The sequence below is a fragment of the Brachionichthys hirsutus genome, chromosome 22, assembly GCF_040956055.1.
Source record: "Brachionichthys hirsutus isolate HB-005 chromosome 22, CSIRO-AGI_Bhir_v1, whole genome shotgun sequence".
In the NCBI taxonomy this organism is placed as follows: Eukaryota; Metazoa; Chordata; class Actinopteri; order Lophiiformes; family Brachionichthyidae; genus Brachionichthys; species Brachionichthys hirsutus.
Genome location: NC_090918.1, coordinates 6,907,574 through 6,934,465, shown reverse-complemented (window position 1 = coordinate 6,934,465; position 26,892 = coordinate 6,907,574). Strand labels below are relative to the sequence as shown.

The 26,892-nt window shown below is 42.3% G+C and overlaps 3 protein-coding genes across 3 annotated transcripts in view; all 3 read left to right on the top strand.

Moving 5' to 3' along the window:
- The window catches only part of cacna2d4a (calcium channel, voltage-dependent, alpha 2/delta subunit 4a), a 46,082-nt gene extending 35,389 nt beyond the window's left edge, over window positions 1–10,693 (top strand). The window contains exons 28-40 of the mRNA XM_068755557.1: window positions 3,420–3,481; window positions 5,143–5,157; window positions 5,627–5,671; window positions 5,915–5,977; window positions 6,583–6,653; window positions 7,246–7,321; window positions 7,393–7,445; window positions 8,176–8,222; window positions 8,653–8,673; window positions 9,144–9,264; window positions 9,887–10,002; window positions 10,254–10,336; window positions 10,601–10,693. Coding sequence (XP_068611658.1) covers window positions 3,420–3,481; window positions 5,143–5,157; window positions 5,627–5,671; window positions 5,915–5,977; window positions 6,583–6,653; window positions 7,246–7,321; window positions 7,393–7,445; window positions 8,176–8,222; window positions 8,653–8,673; window positions 9,144–9,264; window positions 9,887–10,002; window positions 10,254–10,336; window positions 10,601–10,693 — 866 coding nt within the window. The remainder of the gene's footprint in view (window positions 1–3,419; window positions 3,482–5,142; window positions 5,158–5,626; window positions 5,672–5,914; window positions 5,978–6,582; window positions 6,654–7,245; window positions 7,322–7,392; window positions 7,446–8,175; window positions 8,223–8,652; window positions 8,674–9,143; window positions 9,265–9,886; window positions 10,003–10,253; window positions 10,337–10,600) is intronic.
- A 1,842-nt stretch (window positions 10,694–12,535) lies between these two features.
- cpsf6 (cleavage and polyadenylation specific factor 6) lies at window positions 12,536–23,988 on the top strand. Its single transcript, XM_068755160.1, has 11 exons — window positions 12,536–12,613; window positions 13,702–13,911; window positions 14,077–14,180; window positions 14,437–14,582; window positions 14,732–14,905; window positions 15,761–15,868; window positions 16,719–17,217; window positions 17,332–17,447; window positions 17,562–17,715; window positions 17,789–17,987; window positions 22,069–23,988. Exons 1-10 carry the CDS (start codon window positions 12,554–12,556, stop codon window positions 17,973–17,975), a joined length of 1,758 nt encoding a protein of 585 aa, XP_068611261.1. The 5' UTR covers window positions 12,536–12,553; the 3' UTR covers window positions 17,976–17,987; window positions 22,069–23,988.
- A 507-nt stretch (window positions 23,989–24,495) lies between these two features.
- Window positions 24,496–26,373, top strand: yeats4 (YEATS domain containing 4). Its single transcript, XM_068755300.1, has 7 exons — window positions 24,496–24,696; window positions 25,114–25,233; window positions 25,317–25,383; window positions 25,498–25,592; window positions 25,681–25,770; window positions 25,944–26,031; window positions 26,133–26,373. The coding sequence occupies exons 1-7, from the start codon at window positions 24,646–24,648 to the stop codon at window positions 26,300–26,302; spliced, it is 681 nt and encodes a 226-aa protein (XP_068611401.1). The 5' UTR covers window positions 24,496–24,645; the 3' UTR covers window positions 26,303–26,373.
- Window positions 26,374–26,892: the final 519 nt, after the last annotated feature.

The window sequence follows — 26,892 nt, the reverse complement described above, 5'->3', positions numbered from 1 at the left end:
GTGCCCCCCCCCCGCCTCCGTCAGCATCCGCGATGCTTAAAAATAAAAGTTGTGCATGTTAAAGTGCGGCAGAGGGAGGCTATGGTGGAAGAGCGGAAATGAGGATGAGGAAGAGAAGTTGAGTCATCATCCTTTTTTTTTTTTGTCCAATCCCAGGTCTCTTGCCTGTTGCTTTGGTAACGTGATGTCGTAGCAGCCTCTGGCGACTCCTCTGAGGTTAGCGAGTTTCAGCAGGTGTGTGTCTGCAAGTTCCTGCCACCTCCTTGTTTGAGTTTACACCAGTAATTATAGCTGGGCATGTCAAAGGTCAGAGGTCGTATGAAATAATTTCTCAGTTGCTACACTCAAATGGATTAAGGTCATTGCGATGCCTTAGCTTTTGCGTGCGACCCTTTGGGCCTGTGTGGCCGTGTAAGTGTATTTATTTTCATGTGAGTGTGTGCGTATTTGCATTTGTGTTTTATTATGCCTAACCTTTGTGTTCATAAGTTCAAAGGTTATCTGAGTGGACCTTTTTATGTTTTTCGCTGCGGATGCATTAGTCGTCTACACGCACGGCAGTCTGAGTGGAAGTGCGTGTTTTTCTGCAAGTGTTCTAATGTCAGGTGTTTCTTTTCAAACTGATCATTACAATCATCTCTTGCTGAACTTTCTCACTCTCTGAGGAGTCTGCCAACATTTCCAATAACCCCTTTCACTGGCTGGAACAGTGTTTGTTGCCTGGCAACATCAGTTTATTGAATAATCTCCATCAGAAAGTCACGGTTTCGCCTTCGGCTCTCCTGACTGCTGCATTTAGGAAACACAAAACAATTCTGGTCTTTCGGTATTTATTGTGTTATATATATTTTTTTACTTTATCATAAAGCGCTTGTATTATCACATATATACCTTGTTGTTAATAAATTGCTTGTTAGCAAATAATGATGGTAAAAATTGCTCAATTTAATACTGACACAAAATAATTTATTATACAGTATGTAACCTTTAATTGATTTATATGTTTTTGTGAAGAATAAGAACTCATACAAAACCATTTCGAGTCAAAATTTCAAAATAAAAGTCAAAAGTTAAAAGCTTGTTATACAATGTTGTGAAACAACACATACCAGAACAATGACATGAAGGCAGAACCCAGGATGCTCTGCATTTGCATTCTGGAACTGTCCATTAAATAAATAAATACAAAAAAGATTTAATTATGAGTCAGACAAGGAGCACTCTCATTTTAGCCTAAATTATGTACTTCCAGGAAATGCAGTGCGAATTGAGTGGATACACTGGAATGCCTTTGTTGTGTTCCCGCGGTATTCTTTCATCACTCCCAATATTCCCAACACTGTACTCCTTTCCTTAATCGCTCTTCTCAGTAATGAGCTTTAATTCTGTCTGCCATTGTTAAGCTGTTTCTATTTCTGGGCACGGTGCGAGTGACTCAGGCACAAGAGATTAGCTTGAGGGATGGATTTTTGCTTTGAGGTGGTCAAACAATCAGTTATGAAAAAGGGGTGGATGTGAAGCGTGACAAGAAAGACGCGGCAGAAACAAAGGTTCCGGAGCCGCCTCTCACTCTGTTCCATCACACTGACGGATTTGTTGATGAAAACTAGAATTGTGTGTTTGGGTGTTTGTGAGGGAGATGGACGGGGAGAGAAAACAGTGACACTTCCATAATCTTTTTTTTTTTTTTCAAGAGTGAAAGAGAGAAATGTTTCTAGAGCATATCTATCTAATTTTCAGGTGCACTTTTCCGACTGCAACATCTAATTAATATGCTCCTTCCTGTTCGTTAATGACCTTTAGCTCTGAGTTTTTGTGACATGGCGGCCCACCCGATGGGTGTTTGAAACTGGTTTCATGTATCTTTTTCTTTGTGAAATCATTTCCTGTTGAAAGAGTACTTCAGTTTGATCGGCAGCTCGCGCTAATTGCGAATTAAACTGTGAGGTTGCAAGATACAGTCTCGCGTCCACGCACACACACGCACACAGAAGGATCAGTGTGATGGTTTTAATTAGATTTGGCCCCCAACTCAGAGAGGGAAGAAGGCAGATTACGGCTGCCCTCCATAATAGCCTTCCAACACTTTATCTGAGATTATGGTGGAGAGAGATAACTTCAAAGTCGCGAGCACCAGCGAGGAAAAGAGACGCCTTTTTCTTCACGCCTGACAAAATGAATTTCTACTTAGTGACAATAGAGTCCTCTGGTCGTCCAGGAAGCTGCAGATTTGAATGCTTTTGTCGTTTTTTTTGAATGGCCATCCTGGAGCCATTGTCTGAACAGACAAACAGCTAAACAAACATGTCTGTGTGCACGACTGATTATAGGCTGATTACTCTGATTATTCTGCCTCATGGATGATTTTCAGCGGATTAAATGGAATCCATGACTCACAAACCAAACACAAATGCACACGTGAATCCATAAATCATCCCCTAACAGTATTTTTTGCAAGCATTACTGAGTGAACTTTTCAGAACATCGCTTTGGGCTCAGATGAAACACCGCTAATCATTATATGAGCATTTTCAAAGTCTCATTGTTGGTTTTAACTTGAAGTTGATCTTGATTTTCTGATATTAGATCTGACGGTCAGGCAAATTCATGAATCAAATTCAAAATGATTTAAACAATTACATTGCATTGCACTGCTGAGTCATGGAGGTGATTGATCAGTCACTCTTCATAACCCACATATACATAAAAGGTCCATTATATTTCTGTTGGGCTTTATTGAAAATTATTGGGGGCTTTTATTGCAAGAGAAAATTACGTGTGATCGTACAATAAAGTTATCTTTCTTATCTCGTCTCAGTGATGAGGTTATAGCATTACTGCTCAGCGAACAAAGCGAGAGCCTCTCGCCCTGCCCTCGTTTAACCTCCCAAGCAGACCTTAAATCAGCTGCCCACAATCCAATCTCCCTCGCGATAAAACCTCTTGCCCACCTGACTCCATTAAAATAATTATCCCGCTGGGTGTATTTAGTGCCCTACGACGTGACGATGCACCGGTGTGTAGTTGGGTGATTGTGCACGTTGTCTATCTATATGATTGGAGGTGCATGGGGTTGTGTGTTGGCATGTGTTTGCATGCAGCTTGTGACGTTGTAGCATCTCAGAGGTTTTCCCTGTGTGGCTGCACAAAGGGAGGAAAACGCGGACTCCTTTCTTTGACGCTAATATGAAGTGTCATATCTTCTCTCGAAGTGTGTGTGTGTGTGTGTGTGTATTAGTTGTGTGTGGGTGCGTGCGCTGAGAACTCATACAATTCCAGTTCCTTTTTGCATTACCATGCAGTATAAAATGCTGATGGACGTACAGCCCTCAGCCAACACAGGAAGCTACTCTGCACCGTGTGAGCAAACGTGTGTATGTGAAACAACATAACACCCATTCATGTCTCTCTTTCTGCAGCCATCGGTGTCCAGCTGACTCTGGAGGCGCTTGAGTCCAGATTCTGGGCCATCACAGCCCAGGTGAGTTTGTTCTAGTCTCAAAGCTGCTTCTTTGTGTTTCTGCCTTTACTGGAACAAAGAGGCCAGCAGATTATTGAACGAGTCCTTCATATTTTACATGTAGGGTAAGAAGGAAAGAAAGTTTTTACTTTCAGAACTTTAAACAAGGCAGAATTATGCATTTCAGGTGCTACCATGCGTAGGATTAAACCCTGTGCTTATTATTAATGTATCAAAGTTTTCCTTGTTAGATTAATAATATTTATCTTGTATCTTTATGTCCTCCATAAAACAAGTTAATTGCAGTACTGTACTGGCACTAATGGGAAATTTCGTTGCATTTATGGATAGGATAACAACACAATCCTTCTTTTCTTCAGTTACTGAACGATAATACAGATTTAGGACAACAGTACAGCAAGATTAAAGCAAAACAGTGACATGAAAATCCATATCCCCCCCCACAGCACCGGGTCCAAACCAAATGTATTCAGTTATTTCTCGGAAAACACCGTCTTTTCTGGGAGTATCTCTTTAAAGCACCAGGCTGTTCTGACACCATTTATTATCATATAACGGGAGAAACGGATTATTACACGTTCCGTTCCTGCTCCATTAGTTGGTAATTACAGCATTTAAACTTAATGCAATGGTTTCCATATCACTGCATCACCCATGAAAGGAGTGTTTACAACAGCCTAAAACATTATTTTGAAAGCTCAAAATATCCCCTTTAGAATTATTCCCACCACACTGCTTTAAGTTGGAGGTCTTTGTGTTGTCCGAGTCCTGCTACACAGATATTTTATTCTGGAATTCATTTTCATTTCATTCATTTTATTCATTTGGCCCGACAGCTTTTTGATAGCACATGTTGGCTTGGCTGCCCCCACCTCTGCTCCGCTGGCTGTAAAAGACAGCGGTTAAAATGTCATTAAGTTAGCTGGCTATCATTTCTTATGATGGATAGCCACCGCAGCTAGCGTGGATCAGCTGCTCCTGAGTGTGTTTCTGTGTGTGTGTGCGTGTCTGTGCATGTGTGTACACGTGTCTCCTAATGTTATTATGTGTCACATGGACAGGGACCATATGCATGACCATCTGTGCCCAAGTGTAGTTATATTCATATTCACTCTGCAAGAGCTCGTTAGCGTCATTTGCTGCAGCCTTGTTACCTATTAGATGTATCCTTCATTGAAAATCACTTCAACTCTCATCAGGCTTTTCCCTTCTGTCCTCTCCTCGGCCCGTTTGCTGCTATATGGTGTCTGACGGCAAGTGGAGGCTGTCGTGAGAATCAAAAAGGAGGACATTCACATGTGTATTCTCATTATCTTATGGGCGATTCTCTTTTTTTCCGCATCCGCTCTGCTACTAATAAAACATCTTTTGAATTATGAGTTGAAAGTATGTTTGCAATTAGTGGTCTCTGTCTGCAAGAAAAAAAAGATTACGTAATGGCTTTATTAAAATAGATCTGACGGTGGAGCATTATAACACACGGTACAGGATAGAAGATGTGATTTTTCACCACCTGTGTGAAAGCCACGATTCCAAAGATATATTTTGGAATCGACCTACTCAGTGCTTTAATTTACACATCATTAACTGAAGTAATGCCGCTCGCTTCTCATCATGCTCTCTTTTTAACACTTTTTGTTCCTCTTTTCATGTCCACTCAGCCAAATGACACAGATGTAAGTATGTGCATCATTTTCTCTCTTCACTCCCCTCTCAGTGCAGACCCAGAATTTAGCATCCTCGGCACCTGCTGAGCGCCGTGAAGTCTGCTTCACACTCCACTCAACGCTGATTGCCTACACACACACACACACACACACACACACACATGCAGCCGCTGTCAAGTAGAAGAGAAACATTCGCAAACTTGCAATCGACACCATCACAGGCAGACAACAGCTATCACTCAGGAGTTAACACGTTCGTTTTACACTTACACCGGCACGTGGGCCTGTCTGCACCGACACACATGTGTTTAAGCCTTTTCCTCTGATACACAAACTTGCTTTCCTCAAAAAAAAAAAGAATATGCTTTACAGAAAATAACACATATTACACTTCCAACTAATCCCGGTCGTCTCTCAGAACATCCTCTGCTTGTTAACGGAGAAGCACGCCGTAAATGTTTCATTTCCTTTCCTCCAGTGCTCTGATCAAGAGGGAGCTTGTCCTCTTCGGTGCGACAGTTTTGTGAGTGCACCCCTCTGCTTGTGTGAAATGTACTGAATTATCTACAGTGTGACTTGATTATTATTATTCTGTAACATCTCAGTATTTTTTTTTTTTAAAACCTGACTCACAATGCTGTAAATTATGAGTCACTTCATAACGCGCGATATGAATTAATGAAGTATTCCTTCGCTGTCTTTCTCTGTGGATTTTGACTGAGATTTATCTTTGCATGGGTAAATGCATCTCTGCGTCTCATTTCAGGATATTGACTGCTACTTGATTGACAACAACGGCTTTGTCCTCATTTCCAAACAGCGTGGCGATGTGAGTTCCTGCACGCAAACACTCACAGAGGCTGTGCTTTCCAGGCTTTCTGACTCGATTATGTCCTTGCCTCGAAAGAAAGGGGACACACTGTGGAATACTGATACTAAGAATTCCGCTCTCAGAAATACATTCATAGGCCTCACAGTCACTCAAATTTTGTAACGTGATTCAATCCGGTGAGAATTCTGGTTCTGTGTACCCGCTGCAAAACAGCAGCGCACACATCCTGTCCTTGGTCTAAGTCACTATGAATAGGACTCAAAACCACAAATTATATTTGGCATTTTCAATTCTCTTACAGAAACGTATTTTGTTGTAAGCCTGAGAATGACCTGCATGACTTTTGGGCCCAGACAAAACTATTTTGGGACGGGTGGATTTTGCCCAGCATCCCTGACAATGGATGATAAGTTCATATTGAAAAGTGAAATAAGCGCATTCATTCACAAAGAAACCTGTTGTGACCTGAATTAAGGAGACGCCACAACAAAAGCCTTTCTGGAAAGGATGCGTCGGAAGCACATTTGAACCGACGGTAATATAGTCAGATGAATAGTTGTTCAGGAATCTCTCTTTCTCTTTCTCTTTCTTGTTTCTGACAGACCAGAAGATTCATTGGCGAGATTGATGGATCAGTGATGACCACGCTAATCAGAATGGGCACGTTCAAAAGGTAAAGCCTCGTTTTCATTGGCCAACTGGTTGACGAAATAGCTGTTTCCTGACAGGAGCCCAACATCACAGGCTGGGAGATGCAGTGTCTCCACTTTGCAGTAGTTCTGGGCCACGTTGAGCTTCTTGGTGTCTCATGCACATGGACACAACTGCACCATCCATTAATATGCAAACAAGACTCTGGATCTTTATTTTACTGCTGTATAGAGTTTCCCCCCTACTCACTAATTTGCCCCTCTTTTATATGCCCCCCCCCCCCATTACTCTTTGCCTGTCCTTTATGTTTGAACATCTCATGAGTGACGTGCTATTTTTAAACAGCTAAAGCATTTTGTTGCGCTTCACTTGACACAGCACATTACATAAACTGGTTTTGAGCATGAACTCCACCGGCCATTTGTGCGTTTGTTTGCGTTTCCGCTTTGTGCGCTCGGGCGTGTGCGTCTCCAGAGCATGTCTGTATTTCTGCGGCCTCGTGCGTCTACCTGCGTAAGGACTCCAAAGTCTCTATGGGTCAATGTAAACCAGAAAACCACCGCCTGAGGAACAACATCATATGCTTTGGTTTGTCTGTGTGTGTTTTTCCTTAGGGTGTCCTTGTTCGACTACCAGGCCATGTGTAAAATGAACTCGCATTCTATCAGCAGCGCTCGTCCACTTCTCAGCGTATGTATGCTTTTCTCACGCCGTGTACAGCATGAACATTATGATCCAATAATTGCCATCTGTATTTTCAGCCCTTCTACGGTTTGGCAGCAGCCCTCAAGTGGTTCCTGTCCAACTTTTTACTGTGAGTCTTGCCAGAGGAAACCAGAATTTCATTACATCTTCAATAAAAATGTCATATTTTTCAAAGTGCAATTTTATGCACCACTAGTCAGAATTTTCTGTTTTCTGAGTTTTACTTTGGTTGACAATTTTAGTTCAACGGTTTGATCAAAAAACCAAACAGTTATCAGCCACCGTGCTCCACAAAATAAAGCTTGTCCTTATCATAAGAAACAAATCACAGCAAATCATTTTAGCATTCTTCACACGTTTTATTTTGGATTAAACATTCAAGGCTTAACGTATTAATATGGGAGTTTTGGAGATAAGAGTAGGAGAATGTTGCATCTTTGAGTAGCGCCGGGCTGACAAGAGCTGTTTCCTGCTGTTTCTTAAGATAATGGCTGCCGACAATAGCTTCATATTCACAGAGGAGGAATAAACCATCCTCTAAATTTGTCATCCTATATTGGCTCATGAGGGAGTTTTGTTAACTTTTTGAATTCTTACAGTAAGATTGGAGTCACGTGGGACATCCTGCAGCTTCATTATAAAAGACAGATTGTCATCTAGTTAAGAAGATGACTGCCAAAGACTCTTTTACATAACTCCAGGACCTATTTTGATATTCCCATGACACCGCTTTGTGTCCTGGCCCAGTTTTGGAAAGATACACGCAATCTGCTATTGTCATTAACGAAGACATCCTAACCACCTCCCGTTCCCGTCTCCTCTTCCCTCCTCTTCACTAGGTTTCTCTTGGAATTCAATATCTGCAGCTTCTGGCATTTCACTGAAGGTGAACATCTCCATCTTTATGATAAATTTCCCTCAATGTGTGCTTTGAAATGCATAAATATTTTCAGTAAATCCTCGTAACCTTCAGAGCAGACCCAGATTGCTGACCCCGATTCTTGGTAAATAAAAAACTTTTGTGGGATCACAATTTATATTTAAATACTGCATAAAGGATTCTCAAGATCAGCCCTTCAAACAAAACGTGAAATTTTCACCGTGTTATCGCACTGCAACAACACCCGTCACTACCACGAGTCGTTCACACCAGTCGAGAGGCCATTATGCACTAACAACATCATGTCCTGTGATGCTCTCCCTTGTCATCTGCCACTGTGTCTCCATCGATCACTCGTTCACCCTCCCCATTACCCTGTCAATCATTCATTCTTCATTTTACCTTTTCCATTTCCCATCGTCATGCCTCCATTCAGCCAAGCCGTCCTTCAGCGTTTGTGAGTATCCGCTGTTTTTTGCAGCTTTTGCATTTAGTGTGCAGCGCTGCGTTCGTAGTGCACTTCAAATAAAATGGAATTTGGCGTGTCTAATTATGTAAGTAGTGTTCAGTGGGCACGTTCTTCAAAACCCCGAAAATAATTACAGTTTTACGCTGCAACTAATGCAATTATAAGGAAATCGGGCCGAAAGCGCAGCTCACATCCAGCTGTGACATTCTCTACCCCATCATTTTGTTTGTACACAGACACCAAAACCAATTTTACTCGGAGTGCACACTTAACTAGGGCAACTGGCAATGGTAAGAGCAATAAATGCCTGAAGTGGAAGCATTTAAATAGTAGCCAAAGTCGTCCCGTCACATACGCTCCCATCAGTCCCTAATGAAATTTCACCAATGAATTTTCAAGAACACCTCTGATTATGATTTCCATTCTGAAGACATAGCACACATCTGTTTCTCTGTCAGCTTCAGCTCATAAGAAAAAAGGGGACATCCTGCAGCCGTGTGATACCGAGTACCCCAGCTTCATCCACGAGCCGTCAGTCAAAGAGACCAACAGCATCATTAAGTGTGGACGCTGCCAAAAGTAAACCCACACTCTCACACACATGGATCAGCAACGCACCCCCCCCCCCCCCCCCCCTCTACAAGCCCTCAAACCAGTCTTATTAAATTGCCCTTCCAAAATCCATTTTCTGCAGCTTTGCATGCTGAGAGTAGCGTCTGTTAATAACAGAGGGAGAGTTAGGAAGGGGGAAATAAGTAGGGAGGAATGGAAGTAGGTCAAGGAGGCACAAGGTTATTAAAAAAAAGAATCATGGGAAGGATGAGAGAGCGAGAGAAACTGGAAAACTGAGAGAAAGTATTAAAAGGGGAAAATGAAAAATCATATGGAGGGGAGCGCATGGGTGACAGAAACAGAGATGGATTAGCAGAGGGAGGCAAGAGGAAGGGGAAGAGGACAGAGAGGGACGCATCACAGCGTGTGGGCTTGTGTGCTGGAAGGGAAACAGGGACAGAGACGGTGGGTTTGTTCTTATACCTGAGCAGGCTTGTGATCGTAGGTTGAGTGTGACCACCCTCATGAGGCCAGAAGAGGTATAAAGAACACAAACAGTGCTTCCTGTCAGACCGGACCGGACTGCGCTAACACCACGCATTACATCAGAGCTTGTCTCATCTTCTCTTCTTTCTTTTTTCTGCTTCAGGATGTTTGTAGTGCAACAGATCCCAGAGACCAACCTGTTGATGTTGGTGGTGCAGGCGGACTGCGACTGCTCGAGACAGTACTCACGCATCACCATGGAGCCCAAAGAAGTCAAATATATCCTTTGAAGATTAACACACTGGGAAAAGACCTTCTTCTTTTTTGTCTTTGTACTGCATTGGGCGTTGCTGCAAGCCCTGTCTCCTGCTCTGCAAACAAGCAAGTGTTGCAAAAAGGAAAGGATTTCAATCAGCTGTTGTCTGCCTGCTATGGTGTGTGTGTATAGTTTTCGGTTTGTGTTGCTGTGTGCTTGAGACTCTGAGCAATGCCTCGCAGGTTTCTGCTGTTACTCCTTCACCACACTGCACATAATGCCTCGGTGAAATGTGACAGGATGAGGTCGCAGAAGATTCGCCGGCGCCCAGAGTCCTGCCACGCCTACCACCCCCAGGTAGGCTTGTCATTGGTTGGTTGCCCCATGAATGGCCTTGCATGAAGCAGCATCTGTAGCCCTGAAATAAAATAGAAAAATACCTTTTTTTATATAAGAGATTAAGATACAAAATTACTACTTCAGTTCTCTACATGTATTTGTAATTGTTTTATTAGTGTTACCAGTTGTAGCTTCTACATATATATGTTATTATTCTTGGTTTGATTGCTTTGATTAGTAGAAAAAGGGTTATGTGAAAACGTTCTGTTTTTATACCCGTAGGAGAACGCGAATGACTGTGGCGGAGCTTCTGTTATATCTCTCTCTGCCTCACTCTTCCTCACCTGTCTCTTCTTCCGGGCCCTCGTCTCCTGATGATGGAGGACACGGCTCTTTTGCCCTTTCCATAAAGGCAATTAATGAATGAATAAAGGCTTGTGTTTTGATGCTGGACACCTTAAGTGGATTTTCTTTTTTTTATTTTAAGATATTTAACTCTTGACTTTTTGCTCATGGCAACCACAAACAGCACGGAATGATGGACGTTTAACGGAAGTATAATTATCGGCCGACTTCTGAAATTGATGGCATCTGAGCTGAAAACAGAAAACAATGCAACTCAATGGTCTGCTGTCTCCATCAATATCTTTATATTAGTTATACTCGGGTGCAAATAATTTGCATCTCAAACTAAGAAGAGGCCAAAGGTGAAAGAGGTGCATCGATGAAAGAAACAACATAAGGCCCAGGACTTGCATGTATGTTATATATGCAGCTGCAGGCATGTGCATCATGAACACTCCATCATACAGAATCCAAGGGAGAGAAGGGCTAAATTAGAGCTGTGTGTGGTAAACATTGTCCCATAATATCAGCGTAGCTGCGAGAGGCGATGTTTTATAAAGTTATTTGCAATCTTCTGTAAATCTCCATGGCTCCGTAGTAAGAAACAAACCACCCTGGAGTTGGATGAAATTCACATCCATATATATAAATGTAGAGTTCTGATTTAACTTCTAAATACTGTCTGCCTTTCTGTCTTCATCAGCCATGTCCTTTGTGTCTGTGCATACTTTCATACTTTATGGAATTAATTTATTTCCTTTCTTTTTTTTACAGATATAATTATGTATAACAAACACATTGATGCATTCTCCCTGAGGAAACAGGAATGTCAGCTGTACAGCTGTGTACATTAATGTATTTCAGGAAGTGTCATCTGAGTAAATAAACATAGTAAAACTGTATAGGGTATTTTTGTATTCACTGTTCTGTATTTTGTGCTGTGGGTGTCCTTTAGTTTTTTCTGTTTTTAAATCATCTTTCAAAGTGTTCTTTAATTTGAGTTTATTCTCTCATAACAAAACTTATGTTATGAACATATTTTATTATATTATGTTATATTGTCGCATTATGCTCCATCTCGCTGATATTATCACAGTCAATTTAATTCAACTCTCTGATTTTTGGTTTGTAATGTCCCCTTTACAATTATCTGTACAATCAGTAATTTACTTGGACCCATGTCACACACTGCTTAACTGAAGCCACAATTTGTACTGAATAAATGAAATGATCCAAATGATCCATTTTTGTACTGGATTTGTTGTCTCAGCCTGTGTTCTGTTTGGAATGTGAGTGATTAATGTCTGGGCCTGTACTGTATATCTAAAAAATAATAATAATAAATATTTCCTCTACTATTCAGAAATGCAACATTTACCAGAGAAGTATATTCATTCTAAGTGTTCTCCATTAAATTTGGTCTCATTTTGTCACAAAATCCTTGACTCAAACTCAATCTACTTACACACTATGGTGAAGCAATACCATTCGTTTTTATTTTTCATATTTTATTTATTACTTGTTTGAATGTCTGAACGCGGCTCTTTTCGCAAGACCATTGGCTGTCGGGTGGAAAGGTGCAGATGTCTTGCTGTAAATGGGGTTTTCAATGTTTAAATGAATTCTTTTTTTCCTGACCTTTCTGGATTATATCCAGAAGGCATTTTGCACGATAGACCTATATCTGACCCCTTAATTGTGACTGATTTTGTTTGTGAGTGAATTCAATAAACTATTGCCGGGATGCAGTTCAGTTGAACCGCCAGAGCAGTAGGTGGCGCTAAGGAGCAGTGCTAGTTGTGCTTAAACACCTAGATTAGAGCGAGGAAGGACCAGAGTTCAGTGGGCGGGGCCAACCATTGACGAAGAAGAGAGACGGGTTGGAGGAAAATGGCGGACGGTGTGGATCATATCGACATCTATGCCGACGTAGAGGAGGAATTTAGAGAGGTATTACATGCGTATTCACTACAGTTAGTTTAAATTAAGGTGTCTTGATATTATTTGTAGTGCTTTTCGGTTATTTAGCACAGAGAAAGATATGCGCTTGTGGTGTAACAAGCTTATCTGATATACAGGCCCCCTTTTTAACCATGCCATTAGCCTGCACTCAGTTACGATCGACATGCAGCATAACATTAGCGCTGCTGTAGACATTGAGCACCGTATATGCTGCACGTGGTGGATTATATCCATGTGTAGATATACATGTTTTGTGCTTAAATGGGAATAAACAATTGCTTTTGATATTCAGCATTCATTGTATGCGGTCACGGCCTGGCCGCCTGTGGCGGGCTAAATACCGAAGGTAGATGTTGTAGATCGCTAGCATTAGCTGCTTTTTCGTTTAATTGTGCTTGGAATATTTCTTCCTAACGCAATAGAAGCAAACGTTTGTTCTAACTTGAACTGCTTTATTGAAAAGTGTATGAATAAATACGGCAACATTATATTTTTTGTGTTTGCCTCTTAGCTTCCCCATTAGCATTAATGTGAATGCGTAAGAGATATTTCTCCTGCTCATCGTCGACTGCTACGATCCCCTTCTGAGATCTCTTCTGTTATTGCGAGAAGTCGCGTTATCTCCAGTATTGCAACGCTCAAGATGCTGAGTGGTTTATACTATTGGTTGGATTTATGGCGTGATAACAGGAAATTTATATTACAAACCTTTAAAATTATGGTTGAGAAATTAATCTAATACTATGATGCCAAATTGTTTTAATGACTTATCAAACATACACAGTCTGCACGCTCATTGCATTATATTATTTTGTGATATGCGCCTTTAGTTTGATTAATGGATCACTGATGACAGAGGCTAATGGAGGATGAATGGCAGGCCGTTATGGTCATGTCAAAGTGCTTCACCTAGCTAACAGAAGGCAGTGAAGCTCCTGTTTTATCTCACTGTAAAGCCTTACTATAGCAATTTGTTAATTAATGGCATGCACTGCTCAGAGATTAGTCTATGATGGATTTTGCTGCATAATGTGTCATACATATTGGACTTAACTTTTTACTATTATACTTAACAGGAATCTGACTACCCGGTCCACGACCAGATCGACCTGTATGACGACGTTATATCCCCATCGGCCAACAATGGTGATGCTCCAGAAGACCGCGACTACCTGGATGCTCTACCTTCACCAGGTGGCACAGAGGGAGGGAAGAGTGCTCCACCCAATGTGGTGTACACGTACACGGGCAAAAGGATTGCCTTGTACATCGGGAACCTCACGTGGGTGAGTGCCCGAGAATTCTGTTCTGTTTATGTACCGGTGTATATTACCGGTAATTACCCGTAAATAAAATCAGCAGCATTTTGATTAAATCTTCTAGCTGATCTTATGCCATGCCAAAATCAAACGTGTATTTGTTTATATTCTGATTCTGCCTTTCATACGCAGTGGACGACTGACGAGGATCTGACGGAAGCCATCCGGTCGATAGGCATCTCGGATGTGCTGGAGATCAAGTTCTTTGAGAACAGAGCCAATGGCCAGTCAAAAGGGTGAGGTCTTCATTACCTACGTCATAAGACAACGTCACAGCCAGCAGTAGTTTATAATACTGAGCTCTGGAGGCACTTGCGTTTAGTTATTTGTTGGATTTGGTAGTTTTATTCCATTTATGTATTATATTTATGGATACGGATGGAAAGTTGTTTTATTTTTCCGGTGTCAATGTTGAAGCAGAAGAAATACTAATCCCAGATTAACTGATTTCCACCAATCTTTCCTCCTCCTGTGATTTCATTTATCTGGCAGGTTTGCACTGGTGTGCGTGGGCTCTGAGGCGTCGTCCAGGAAGCTAATGGAGCTGCTGTCAAAAAGGGAGCTGCATGGTCAGAATCCCATCGTCACGCCATGCAACAAACAGTCGCTCAGCCAGTTTGAGATGCAGTCACGCAAAAGTGAGCAGATGGGTCGCCCACTTGTTATGGATGTTTATGCACATGCACATGCGTCATGCAGTTATATGGATCTGTCATGCCTTATTGTGCATGTAGATGTATTCTTGATTGCATATTAGATGCAAAACAGATTTTCTGTTATTTCTCAGGTACGCAGTCAGGCCAGATGTCTGGGGAAGGTAAAGCTGGACCTCCTGGCGCTGGCCTTCGTGGAGGTTTCCCTATGGGTCGAGGCAGAGGCAGGTTTCCTGGGCCACCCGGCCCCGGAGGAGACCGCTTCCCTGGTCCTATTGGACCAGGAGGGCCCCCACCACACTTCCCTGGTGAGTTTGTTTATTGCCTTTTAGGGACATGTCCTCATCAAATGTTTAAAATAGGTCTTAGCACAAAGCAAGGTGAGTTCATGACAATAAAGATAAGGAATGCAAAGCATCATGAATTATAGACTACAGCAGAATGTGTGTCACTGGAAATCCAGCAGTGATGTGATTTGTGCATTGATCTGATAAGGCCGATGGTTTCGATGGATTCTTGCTTTAGACCTGGTATTGTTTAAAGATGCCTTCATGTTTTCTTCTTTGGTCATTTTTAATGCAGTAATATAGCAGTGCGACAGTAAATAAGCCAAACAATATGGCAGGCTCCTTGGAAACACTTTCTTTCTGCTTTTGGTGCTCTGTTAGGACAGTCCAGGCTTCGCTACGACTCACTCTTGCATGAAACCAAGGCTAGTCCTATTGTAGAGTGTGTTTCTTGTGAGGAAGCTTTCTTGCTTTCAATGTATCTTTGCATGTTTCCTTCCCCGTCTGGTTTGGTCTTTCTTTGTCCCTCTTCACCTCCAGTTAAACAAATAATGCTTTGCTGGCTGCAGTTTTAACAAGTTGCTGAAATTTCCTACACCGCTTGTTGACAAGCAGTTTGCTCAAAGCGTTTCTTGGCTGCCCACCTTAAACTCCTCTTAAATCCTGGATTGGCCGTCTTACATGTAGGAGAGAATGGCGTTTCTATCTTTTTTAATTTTCACGTCTTCTTTCCCCCCTCCATCCCAACTTTTTGACATCTTTTCTCTCGCTTAGTGCCTGTTGATCCGTGCTGCTGGGCTGCGACAGTCCTCTGGTTTAATAGGGGAAGGTTTTTAAAGGGAGGAGTTGTGATTGGTTTGCTTTCTTCCCCATTAGGCTCTGGGATGAGACCAGATCTGATTAGGCACCAAGATGGCCCTCTGATGGATATGAGTTTCAATCCCTTCCCGCCAGGGGGCAGGAACGGGAGCTGGCGTGGCAGAGGTGAAACGCCTCAGTTGATCTGATTGGTTTGATGGATCTCTTTTTGTGTTTCTATTTTCCCTTACCCATACCCGCAGCTGCTTTATATGAAAACGTCTTAAGTATCCAAATCTAAACATCCTCGGGTCAGTTCTCATGAAATGCTGTTGACATTACATTGGAATAAATGTGTTCAAAATAAAACATTGTGGAGAGGCAGATGTTGTGGCGCTTCAGTCCATCCTGCATTCCGTCTCCATGACGACAGTAAAACTGCTTAGAGTAAGTTAGTCTTTCAGTAATGTTATAATCTACGTACAGCATCTTTTGCTCCTCTTTAGCATGAGAACTTGCATGGAACAATATATTTGCTAACGGCGTATGTTGCCATGCTGAACTCAAGGCGAATTTTTAGTTTGTATTACGTTAATTAAGTTGAAGAGGAATTATCCAGCGCTAAATACGGGACCTGTGGTTAAAGAGGTTGCTTATAGAAGGTGTTTTTTGTCCCGTTACCTGTTCTGCTGCCTTCTGATTTCATTTGCAGCGTTATTTATGAAGCCTCTTTTTTTGTGTTTGGCATCTCTTTACATGGCTCCTCCCTTTCTGTCTTGCCATTGTCCCAGTGTTGAGCATACTTTATCATTTCCTGAAGGGCATCTACATAAAAATAAAAGGGGGAAACACAAGTGATTTAAAATCAGGGCCTGGGCAATAAATCGGCCGAGCCAGTTTGTGTTGGGAATCGAGCCGATGTTTGTGATTTCAACATCGCGGCTCGACTTGTTTAAGAAATAGACCAAATAATTCTAGGAGGTTCAGTAGATTTCACTTTGTCTCATTCAGTATTTGTCCTTGATTTGTCTTTTAGGTGGGATGCAGGGTCCTCCACGTCCCCCTCCTGGGCCACCTGGCCCCCCCGGCCCTCCAGGTCCTCCCCCTCCTGGTCAAGGCCTTCCTCCTCCCTTAGCTGGTCCTCCAAATCGCAGTGACAGACTCCCTCCCCCTGTTCTCTTCCCTGGTCAGTTCGGCCAGCCTCCAATGGGACCCATGCCTCCAGGCCCCCCTCCTCCAGGTTACGGCCCACCCCCTGGCCCACCACCGCCTCAGCAAGGCCCACCACCCCCGGGACCTTTCCCTCCTCGTCCCCCAGGCCCCATTGGGCCTCCCATGGCTTTAGCTCCTCCACCTCACATGCCAGGACCACCACCAGGTGGACCCCCTCCTGCCCCTCATGTCAACCCTGCATTCTTTCCCCCACCTGGCAACAACAACATGCCGCCCAACGACAGCCGAGGGCCCCCCGGACCAGGCGACCCATACGGACGCCCGCCACCGTATGAAAGGGGCGAGTACGGTCCTGGAGGCCGGTAAGTGCTGTTGGCTTAGCATTGAGTTTCTGAAGCAGTTTCCCTTCATTTGAATAGCGTCTGATTGGCATCAGTAAACATATTTCAGGATCAAGTCTTTGCATGTTTTTGTAGGGAGATGGAGGCTTCCCGGACGCCTCTGAGCGAGGCCGAGTTTGAGGAGATCATGAACAGGAACCGAGCCATCTCCTCCAGCGCCATATCTAGAGCGGTGTCTGATGCCAGTGCAGGTGAATCTTACAGGAATGCGAGACGCGCACGACGCGTGCTGCATTCAGATTCATACCAGCTAGACAACATATGGTATCCATTCGTAGCATAATGCCATTTTGTGTTCATTTAAGCGGACTACGGCAGCGCAATAGAGACCTTGGTGACAGCCATCAGTCTGATTAAGCAGTCCAAAGTCTCAGCAGATGACCGCTGTAAAGTCCTCATCAGTTCCCTGCAGGACTGTCTCCATGGAATTGAGTCAAAAAGCTATGGTTCCGCCTCCAGGTAAGGTTTTATGAGTGCAGTCGCCGCTAAATGGAACACCGTAGCGTAGGCCATTGACACTTGCATCTGACAGACGAGAGCGTTCCAGGGAACGGGACCACAGCCGCTCACGGGAAAAGAGCAGGCGTCACAAGTCCCGCAGCCGGGAGCGGCATGAGGACTATTACCGCGAACGCAGTCGGGAGCGTGACCGCCATCGTGAGAGGGATCGCGACCGAGAGCGAGAGAGAGAGAGGGACCGAGAGTACCGACACCGCTAGACGCCGTGGTAGGTGGGTGTGACATTTGCTTTTTTATTTTCTTTCCTGTCGATTTCATGACTACACTTGTCTCAGGCTTTCACGGAGCTAATTCAGTTCATGTTTAAATGACCTGGACCACAGGCCGGGTGAAGAAGCACCATTATTGAGTTTGCAAAAGTTTTTGATTGCTCATCTCTTCATCTCATTAAAAAAAAAAAGATTTTGGTAGCAGCTTTGTAACACTATTTTTTAGACTGTAAACCGTAGAGGAAAAGCGCCTTGATGAGGAAAATTAGGCTGCAGGAAGTGTTGATTGATGGCAAGGAGAGATTAAAAAAGCGACTTTAAATACTCTGTCCTTTGGTTTCAGGTAAGTGTGAGGTACCGGTAAGTCTTTCCTTCATGTCATGATTGGTTAGCAGTTGTAGTTCTGTATTTGGCCTGTCCATCGCAGGCTTAAAATGCACACGGCATGTTAGCAGAGAGTCTCCCCAGATCTGAAAACACATTGGCAGTGACTGAAAATTGATTTTGAGAGTAAACTGCAAGTGTTTGGTCTACATGCCTCTGATGTGGTAAAAAAAAAAAAAACATACCGGTAATCAATATAAAATAATGGCCCACAAACACAAGAATATTATAGCTAACAGCGTAAGTTTATTGTGACTGCTGAGTTGGTTTTGCTGGTGTGCCCGATGGTTTAATTGGTTTTAGAAGTCACGTTTTTTGCCAGTTCTTACAATGCTTGGTACAGATTTATAAACTTGTGTCATCAATTCTGATCGACCTGTGCCTTTGGTCGGAAAAAAATTGCAATGTTCAACCGGTTGACCTGTGTAAACATGCTATTCCAATTTAATACACAGTACGTTATAGTGTATATAAGTTTCACATAATATTTTCAGAGACGTGGGAAATATTTAATGTGCTTGTGCCAGATTTGTATGTCAGCAATGTGTCACTGAATGTTTCTGCAGCGTAGCGTTGCTCACTTCTGAACCGTTGAACTCCGTTTAAGATGTTGAGGTTGAGTTTTTAAAAAACAGTATTTGTACCTTTGGATGCTGTGTTCTGACAACGTAGATGTTAAGTGTTGATCCCCTTCAAAGTTCCATGTTCTGCTCCGATTGATCAGTGACAGTCTTAAATTGTTGTGTTGTAAAAAATGCCATGATCACGTTTTTTGAGTTGGATTTTGTGAATCAGTTAAGCTGAAGGAAATTAATTAATAATGATAATGCAATATATGCGAACAGGACATAAAAATGCATAAATGTGCTGTAGCCGCTTTGTTAATTACCATAGAGCTACATTTTTTATATATATATACTTGACATTGTGATACATCTTGCAAATGAAATTGTGATTTATTTTTCTGTAACGCCATTTGTTGGCTTTAGCATTGATTGTTACATGATTCTTGGGTGGAAAGAGATAATGAAAGCACTTTCGGTATTTTTGGCTGCTAGCATTTTTTGTATGTGACGTTTTGTTGTGGTTGAATTGGAGATGCACTTTTGTGAACCTATTTGACCCCCAGCCTGCAGGCTATCGTCCGTGTGTGGTGTAAATTGTATGGGGCTACTGATGATTGGTGTTAGAGGTTTTCTGCCATTGCGCTACTTGCGTGTTGAACATTGTGACTTTTGTAATGTTCTGGAAATGCCGGTTGTGATGTCCTTTGATTCCAAAGCACTGAGATTTTTATGGTATTGTGTGTAAATCGGTCCCCAAACGCAGTCTGAGAGGATGCAGGGAGCATTTAGCATCTCTGTACAGTCGCACACCATCCCAAATAATCTGTCCCAATCTTAAATGAACCTTCCAGTATTGCTTTCGTTCACACTTGACACCTTCACGTGTTAATTTGGTTCCAATTGGTGGCAAATGATGCCTTTGATAGGTGCACCTGATTTATGTAAATTAACACTTTTCTCCCACCATTGAGATCTATTATCTGGGATGGTTTTTGCTTATGGAGTTGTGGAATTGTCAAAGCAGGCAAAACTGAAAGACTGTGTGATGTAGCAACTAGCTGTGCAACATTGCCCATGTTCCTCCCATCACCCTTTTCCCTGAAAGGTTTTTGCGTCCACTGGGAACCTCTTTAGCAAAACAGAGTAATGTGCAAAGAGAGTACATTTCCTCATGTTTGGTTTCATTTCTAGGATATATATTTGACATTGACAGTCGCCGTGTTTTGACACTGTACTGCCCTGCATTTTGTCATTTGCTTGATAAGAGATCCCCAGTGGGTGAAAGGCCTGCTTATTTTGTCGTACTATGTGGTTAACGAATATAGCCGGTATTACATATATTTATTTTTTTACCAAAAAGTATTTTGTAGTCTAAATGGAATGACTAGGCTCAGTCTGACTCTTAGAAAAAGGCCATCAGGAAATGCTTTGTGAATTGGGTCTTTTTTTTTTCCTTTCCTTATAGTAGTGTGGCTGTTGGTTGTGTGTTCATAATGCCTGTTTATGCTGTGTGTGTGTGTGTGTGTGTGTGTGTGTGTGTGTGTGTTGGGGACCACAGATCTGTTGTCCTTTTCATCCAATGGTACAACATCCCCGCTTTAAACCAGGGTCAAACAGTGTTCAACAGCAGTGAGGAATATTTAATAGTGATTGATCAGTTATAAAGAAAGAAACCATTTTGTCGACTAAAGCAACATATTCAATCGTTTATTTCTCATCAGGGGTTCTGCATCATTTGAATTTGGCCTATTTTTTATTCCAATCTCGATTCTGAAATTCAAGATTCTGATTGACTCACTGTGGAGTTCCAAACCAGTTCTTGATGCTGAACCCTTTATCCACATAAGTGTCGGGAGTATTGTATAAGCCTTTGAGAAGTGGCGTTGAGGCAGTAGCCGCATCGCAGTATCTGAACATTGAAGGTTTTCATGCTGTATTAGCATTATATATGTATTTACTTATGAAATCATCGCAAAGGTCGCTGTAACTGATGATAACAGTTGTTATACTGTATGTGGGAAGACATGATATGGGATGGGGGGGGGGCATGGTCAAGTGTACTCTTTAATCATGAATGTTTGTATGGTAAGTATCTTGTCGGGCTGTTTTTGAGGTTTTTGGTGGAAGCAAAGTGTCTTGGAGGATGCAGTGTAAGCTCAATTTTAGAATTGTGGGGCGGACAGAAGGGAACATCTCGGAGGATTGACCCTCAATGCGACCGTTATCGTGCCAGAGCTTCAAGATTTATCTACGCTGCATGCTGGACTTTGTGTTTCTAAAATAAAAGAATGCATCTCATCTTCAGGCTTTACGTCCGCTAGAAGATGTTTACCGGAAGCTTTCTCTTTGTAGTTTTACGTTGTCATCTAGAGCTTTCTCTGTCTGTTAATCCTATATTGGATACTCTCTGAGAAACTGGTTGTAGTGCGGCCGAACATGCTCCGTGTCTACGCTGTGTTTGACTGTTACCAGAGGAAAGATTGGAATAGCTCTCCTGTCAAGTCTCTACTTGGTGAACGTTTTAGGTTTATATTAATAATTTCAAAGAAAAATCAACTTAAAATCACTTGATCGCGTTCCCTTCTGTCCATCCCTGAATCCTAAAATTGTGTGTACACTGCGGCCGACGCTTGAGTACATTTGAGTACATTTTCATTATGACTGTCAAAGCGATACTTCTGAAATCCCACAGTGAAAATTGTGTTGTAACATTTCCTTACGTGTGTGTGTGTGTGTGTACATTTGCTTCTTTAATATTGCCCGTTCCAAGTTTGCATGACATGTTTCTGTGTCTGTGCCGGGGCTGAGGGCAATACACGGTCCCACAGAGTATAGAGAGAAGCCAGTTAACACCCGGGGGGGGGGGGGGGGGGGGGGCTATTCTCTACTTTAAAATACCCCAGCTAAAGAAAGATTCCCAGTTCTCCTCCCTGCTCATCCGTGTATGAATAAAATGTGGGCTGCGTTTCCCGGCCTTGTGAAGTGATGGTGAATTGAACCCCAGCCCTGGTGTGAACTCTGTACGTGTAGTCTAGAGGTTCTACTGGTGAGGGAGGGGGGGGGGGGGGGGGGGTAATGTGAACTGTTGGGCCGCCTCGAAACCAAACACCACCCTTCGTTTTGACACCTTTCAGCTAACGAGGATCAAGGATGGGATGGAAGGAAAAGGAGGATTTCAGTGCGACACCACTTCCCTACCCTGCTTGCCTGGACAGGATCACAACCGCCTCCACTTCCTCTACCCCTCCATCTCTCCTCTCATCCTCCTCCCCCCTGTCTGTTCATCTTATCTGCCTGACTAAGAGCAGTGGATGGAAGACCCTGACCTGTGTAAGGCTATAATATCTAAACATCTATACTTATGGTAACTAAAGATGAAAGAGAATCTTTCCAAGCAGCCCTTTTGTTTTTACAATGTTTTATTTGACATGTGATGCTTTATTTTTTGTTTTTGCATAAATAAAATGGCACGCAAAGACTAGACACACACACACACACACACACACACACACACACACATTTGTTTTATATTTTCCTCATTCACAGTGCAGTGTACATTCAGTTTTTAGGGTACCTATTTGACCTTTCTGCCCACCCCCCCTCATTCTCATGCATTCTTTTCATGATTAGTATGTTTGTAAATGTCTCTGATTTTGATTAAAAATAGATGGTGTTGTAATAAAAGAAAAAAGTTACTTGATGCATTTGGTCAATTCCTCTTAAGTGGCTCATTTATATTAAATGTGTATTTAGTACTTTTCATATTGAAATAGAATTTTGATGAGTTTTGCTGTGCTAGCAAGCAGCTTTACAGGAAGTAGAACACAAGGTTCTATTTCTGTGTTGGGTTAGTCAGAAAGTTGAATCTTCTAAAATGTCTACATGAATTCAGATCCCAAAAAAAAAGCACGTAGAAATGTTCACTAATACGTTTGTGTGTATCGTGGATATTATCGTGAATCAGATTGGTTGGTTTTCGTGTTTAATTAGAACTACATAGATCGAGTAATCTGTCGGTTCAAGTACGTGTACATGAACTTGATCGTTCACTGGACAGTTGATTTCTGCCACAATCCCCCCGAAGCTGTTTTTATTTGTTTGTTTTGGTTTGTTTTTATATAAATTACTTTGTAACGCCTTTTAGATACTGTACACTTTCAAACAAAGTAACACTTTGTTACATGTGGAATGCGTAACGTCATGCAGTGCAACGTTGTTATTGATCCACTGCTGATCATGTTCATGTCTAGCAACTTGTTAAATATTCAACAAACTATACATGCGATGCTTTTAATTCTGCAACCACAAAGTATTGCGTTAAGGCCGGATTAAATCATTGAATTTCATCACTGTCAAAGTTAAATGTCTTGAGGAACATTTCAAAACAAATTGAAAGGCGAGTGAACAAGTGTGTGTTTAGTACACTTTGTATCTCAGTCCAGGAGTACTCTTGTGTTTTTTTTTTTTGTTTTGTTGGGATTTTATTTTTCTTCTAAAGGCAGTCAGAATTCTGAAAGATATTCAAACTGTAACGGCATCCAGAATTGTTTAAATCCCTTCTGATGCTCTTACGATGTGTTCATGTACCGGCGTAATGACTTAAAGTATTCTTTGCTTTGTAACTGTTAGCTGTAGCGCGCTCGTTTGACTCTGAGTATAGCTCAATGCGATGCCGTTGTGGTCGGAGCTCTGAGCAGCCAGAGGAACTTGGTGCTGTGCTTTCACTTGAGTTGTTTGGTCCCACCTTTACTCCACAGCGCTGAAGGTAAGTGTTAACAGCCGCAACACCACCGAAGAAGAAACGTGATTTGGAAAGTATTTTGTCTGCATTCCAGTATATTTGATTTGCATATAGAATTAGACCTATTTTTCAAAGAACTTAAATTTCACCACTAATTAACCATTAATTTTGGACGTGTCCGTTATCAATCTTGGTAGGGCTGTCCAGTTTAAAGCAGAATTTAGGTTCTTGATGTCTAGTAATGGATATTTTTAATCCCGCCCTCGCAACGGAATGTATTTTTAATCCGTATTCCGTCACTGCTAAAGTAATGATGGTGTCCAAAAATAAAAACAGCTCCATTCTTCTTTTGGTTTTGTGTTTTTCTTTTTCTTTTTGGGGGATCTACTGTACTTTCGGCGCGTCCTGTCAGGGGTCGCCACAGCAATTCAGCATTCTCCACTTCACCCTGTCCTTTGCATCGTCCAACGCTACGTCCATGTATCAAGTGTCAATCAGAAATTCTGATTTATCGATGAATGTAACCATTGATCCGGAGTAGGAAGTGAAAGGGTAATAAAATAATTGTTAAATTTGGATGAAATGCGCTGTAGTTGCGATCAAATCGTAGTGAAATACGTCATAGCGCGTGTATTATAACATTTTGTAACATTTCTGTTACAAAATGCGGGTAAAACTATTGAAATTGTACTTTGTTATGAACAAGCGATCAAAATATTTGAGTTTGTCGCACAACATATCGTTCCTTTGGCGGAACCTTGTATTCCGGAGCCAGGTTTCTGCTCTGCCGTTTTAGCTGATGCACTCTGCACTTCCGGTTGTTTGGCTGGTCGTTTGAGATGAGACGGCTGGCTGTGTAGCGTGTTTAAACTGCTCAAATGGCCGGCTTATTAAGTGTTGTTGCACGCTGCGGAATAAGAAGAGTCCTCTAGGCTCCATCGCGGTCTCAACTCAGTCTCGTTACCGTACTATGTTCAAAAAGATGGCAGAATTTGGTCCAGATTCCGGGGGGCGAGTTAAGGTAACGCAGCGGTACATTTCAGCGTTGGTAATTAGATGAAAGCTAACTGCGCTTTTGTGTGGTTTAATAGTCCGGAATTACGGGGTTGGGGTTGTGTTTTTGTGCCTCTGTTTTGATTAGTGTGACTGAAATCACCAGAAAACGGACCAATTGTTTCATTGGGTCTTTATTATTTGTTTCCAGACACCGGATGTGAATATCTAACTACAAAACAAGAGCGCCAAGGTCTGAATAGAATAGAGTGTTGTGTTGTCTGGATGGAATTCTCTTTGGCACTCTTATTTTGTAGACAGATGACCACATCCGGGTTCATGCTTTCTAATAATTTTATTTCGTCTCGTACAAACCAAAATAGCCTTTTTTTTTTTTTTTTTTTTTTATCCCGTATTTATTAATTTCTCTGTTATCGCCATACAGGGAGTAACGATTGTGAAGCCTATCGTGTTCGGGAACGTTGCTCGCTACTTTGGGAAAAAGAGAGAGGAGGATGGACACACGCATCACTGGTCTGTCTACGTGAAGCCTTACAGAAATGAGGTCAGATACTCCGATCCAATTGTTAATCATCGGACACAAGCTTTTATGCAATATATACTTAAAATGCATGAAACCTTTTTCAGGATATGTCTGCCTATGTGAAGAAGATTCAATTCAAGCTACACGAGAGCTACGGTAACCCACTGAGAGGTGAGAAGAAGAATTCGACACGCTGTGCGTGCTTTATGCTCGCCTCGTGAAAGCTTCGAAATCCCATCATTCATTGAGAGAATTCGCCGTTGCTCGTCTTTTGTTTGTTTTCAGTGGTGACCAAGCCTCCCTATGAGATTGCAGAGACAGGCTGGGGGGAGTTTGAGATCATCATCAAGATCTTCTTCATCGACCCCAATGAGAGAACGGTGAGGTTTTGTCCTGTTTAGTAAAGAGTCCGTCCAGCGTTTTCATTGCGTCCTTGTGTGTGAACGCTTACGCTGGTTTACGCCTTAGGTGACGCTCTACCATCTCTTGAAGCTGTTCCAGTCGGACTCCAGCGCCATGCCTAAGAAGACGGTCGTCTCCGAATTCTATGATGAAATGGTATGCTCGCCGGGTTGGAGATGTTACCTATAACATTTAAATGGCATCACATGCAAATGGTAATGCACATGGGATCAGTGGTTTTATCGTTTTTCTTTTTTTGTAGGTTTATCTTAGAATTGGGAGTCTTATGAGACAAAGAGATGCAATTAACTCTTTATTGTAATGTTCAGATCTTCCAGGATCCGACGGCCATGATGCAGCAGCTCCTGACCACATCGAGACAACTTACTCTGGGAGCGTACAAGCATGAGACAGAATGTATGTAAAGTCACAATCAATCAAAAAAAACATTATATTACATCCCCTGCGTGATGCTTGGATTAGGTGTCATCTTGTTTCGTGTGTCTCTGTGTCTGCAGTCGGTGAGCTGGAGCTGAGAACCAAGGAGAAGATCGAAGCAGCAAAGAAGAGAACCAGTCAGGAGATCACAGAGCTGAAAGAGAAGCTCAAAGCAAGCAGGGAGAATATCAACCACCTGAAGTCTGAGATCAGGAGGCTGGAGGAGGACGGAGATCACAAGGAGCATTGAGAAATGTGCTACCAGCCGTTTCGTGTTGTGATTAGTTACGCGTGTCATTGTGTTATCAAATAAATCTGTTAGTGCTACTTCTCTAACTTTCTTCTGTTGCAGCAGTTTAGATGGGATGAAATATGGCGATTGAAAAATTGCGCTTATGTATATAACGACGTTTTTCCTGGACGATTTTAATTTAAGTCAATTACGAGGTGAAAGTCTCAGATTTCCCGAGAGTCCCTGAAAGCCTCAGGCAGGAAGTTCATATAATAACTTCTGCCGCGTGGCGGACGCTCGTCGTCCTTTGGCTGCTTTTTATTAAAACTCTGCAGCAAATATGGTCGAAAACGAAGACCTGGAATGGAGACGACACTCTGTAGGCCTGTGTGGTTCCTGCCGGTTTGTACCAGCCGGCTTTTTAAATACACGAGTCAACTGAGAGAGTTTAGTCTGCCTGCTCGGTTTGAAATCCCTTCCGCTGTCGCCCGCCAGGGGGCGGAGTTGCAGGTTTGTTCCTCTCTCTAGCGCAGTTTAAAATGATATAAAATCATGACGCCATAAGTACTTCTGCATATAAAGACGGACTTCTGAAATACTAAAAGAAG

What these genes read in the sequence shown, in the direction of transcription:
- cpsf6 (XM_068755160.1), top strand. Translation starts at nt 12,554, where the DNA reads ATGGCGGACGGTGTGGATCATATCGACATCTATGCCGACGTAGAGGAG. An exon ending in GCCAATGGCCAGTCAAAAGG is followed by an intron (nt 14,181 to 14,436) that starts GTGAGGTCTTCA and finishes TTTATCTGGCAG; the next exon opens with GTTTGCACTGGTGTGCGTGG. An exon ending in TGAGATGCAGTCACGCAAAA is followed by an intron (nt 14,583 to 14,731) that starts GTGAGCAGATGG and finishes GTTATTTCTCAG; the next exon opens with GTACGCAGTCAGGCCAGATG.
- yeats4 (XM_068755300.1), top strand. Translation starts at nt 24,646, where the DNA reads ATGTTCAAAAAGATGGCAGAATTTGGTCCAGATTCCGGGGGGCGAGTT. An exon ending in ATTCCGGGGGGCGAGTTAAG is followed by an intron (nt 24,697 to 25,113) that starts GTAACGCAGCGG and finishes ATCGCCATACAG; the next exon opens with GGAGTAACGATTGTGAAGCC. An exon ending in TGAAGCCTTACAGAAATGAG is followed by an intron (nt 25,234 to 25,316) that starts GTCAGATACTCC and finishes AACCTTTTTCAG; the next exon opens with GATATGTCTGCCTATGTGAA.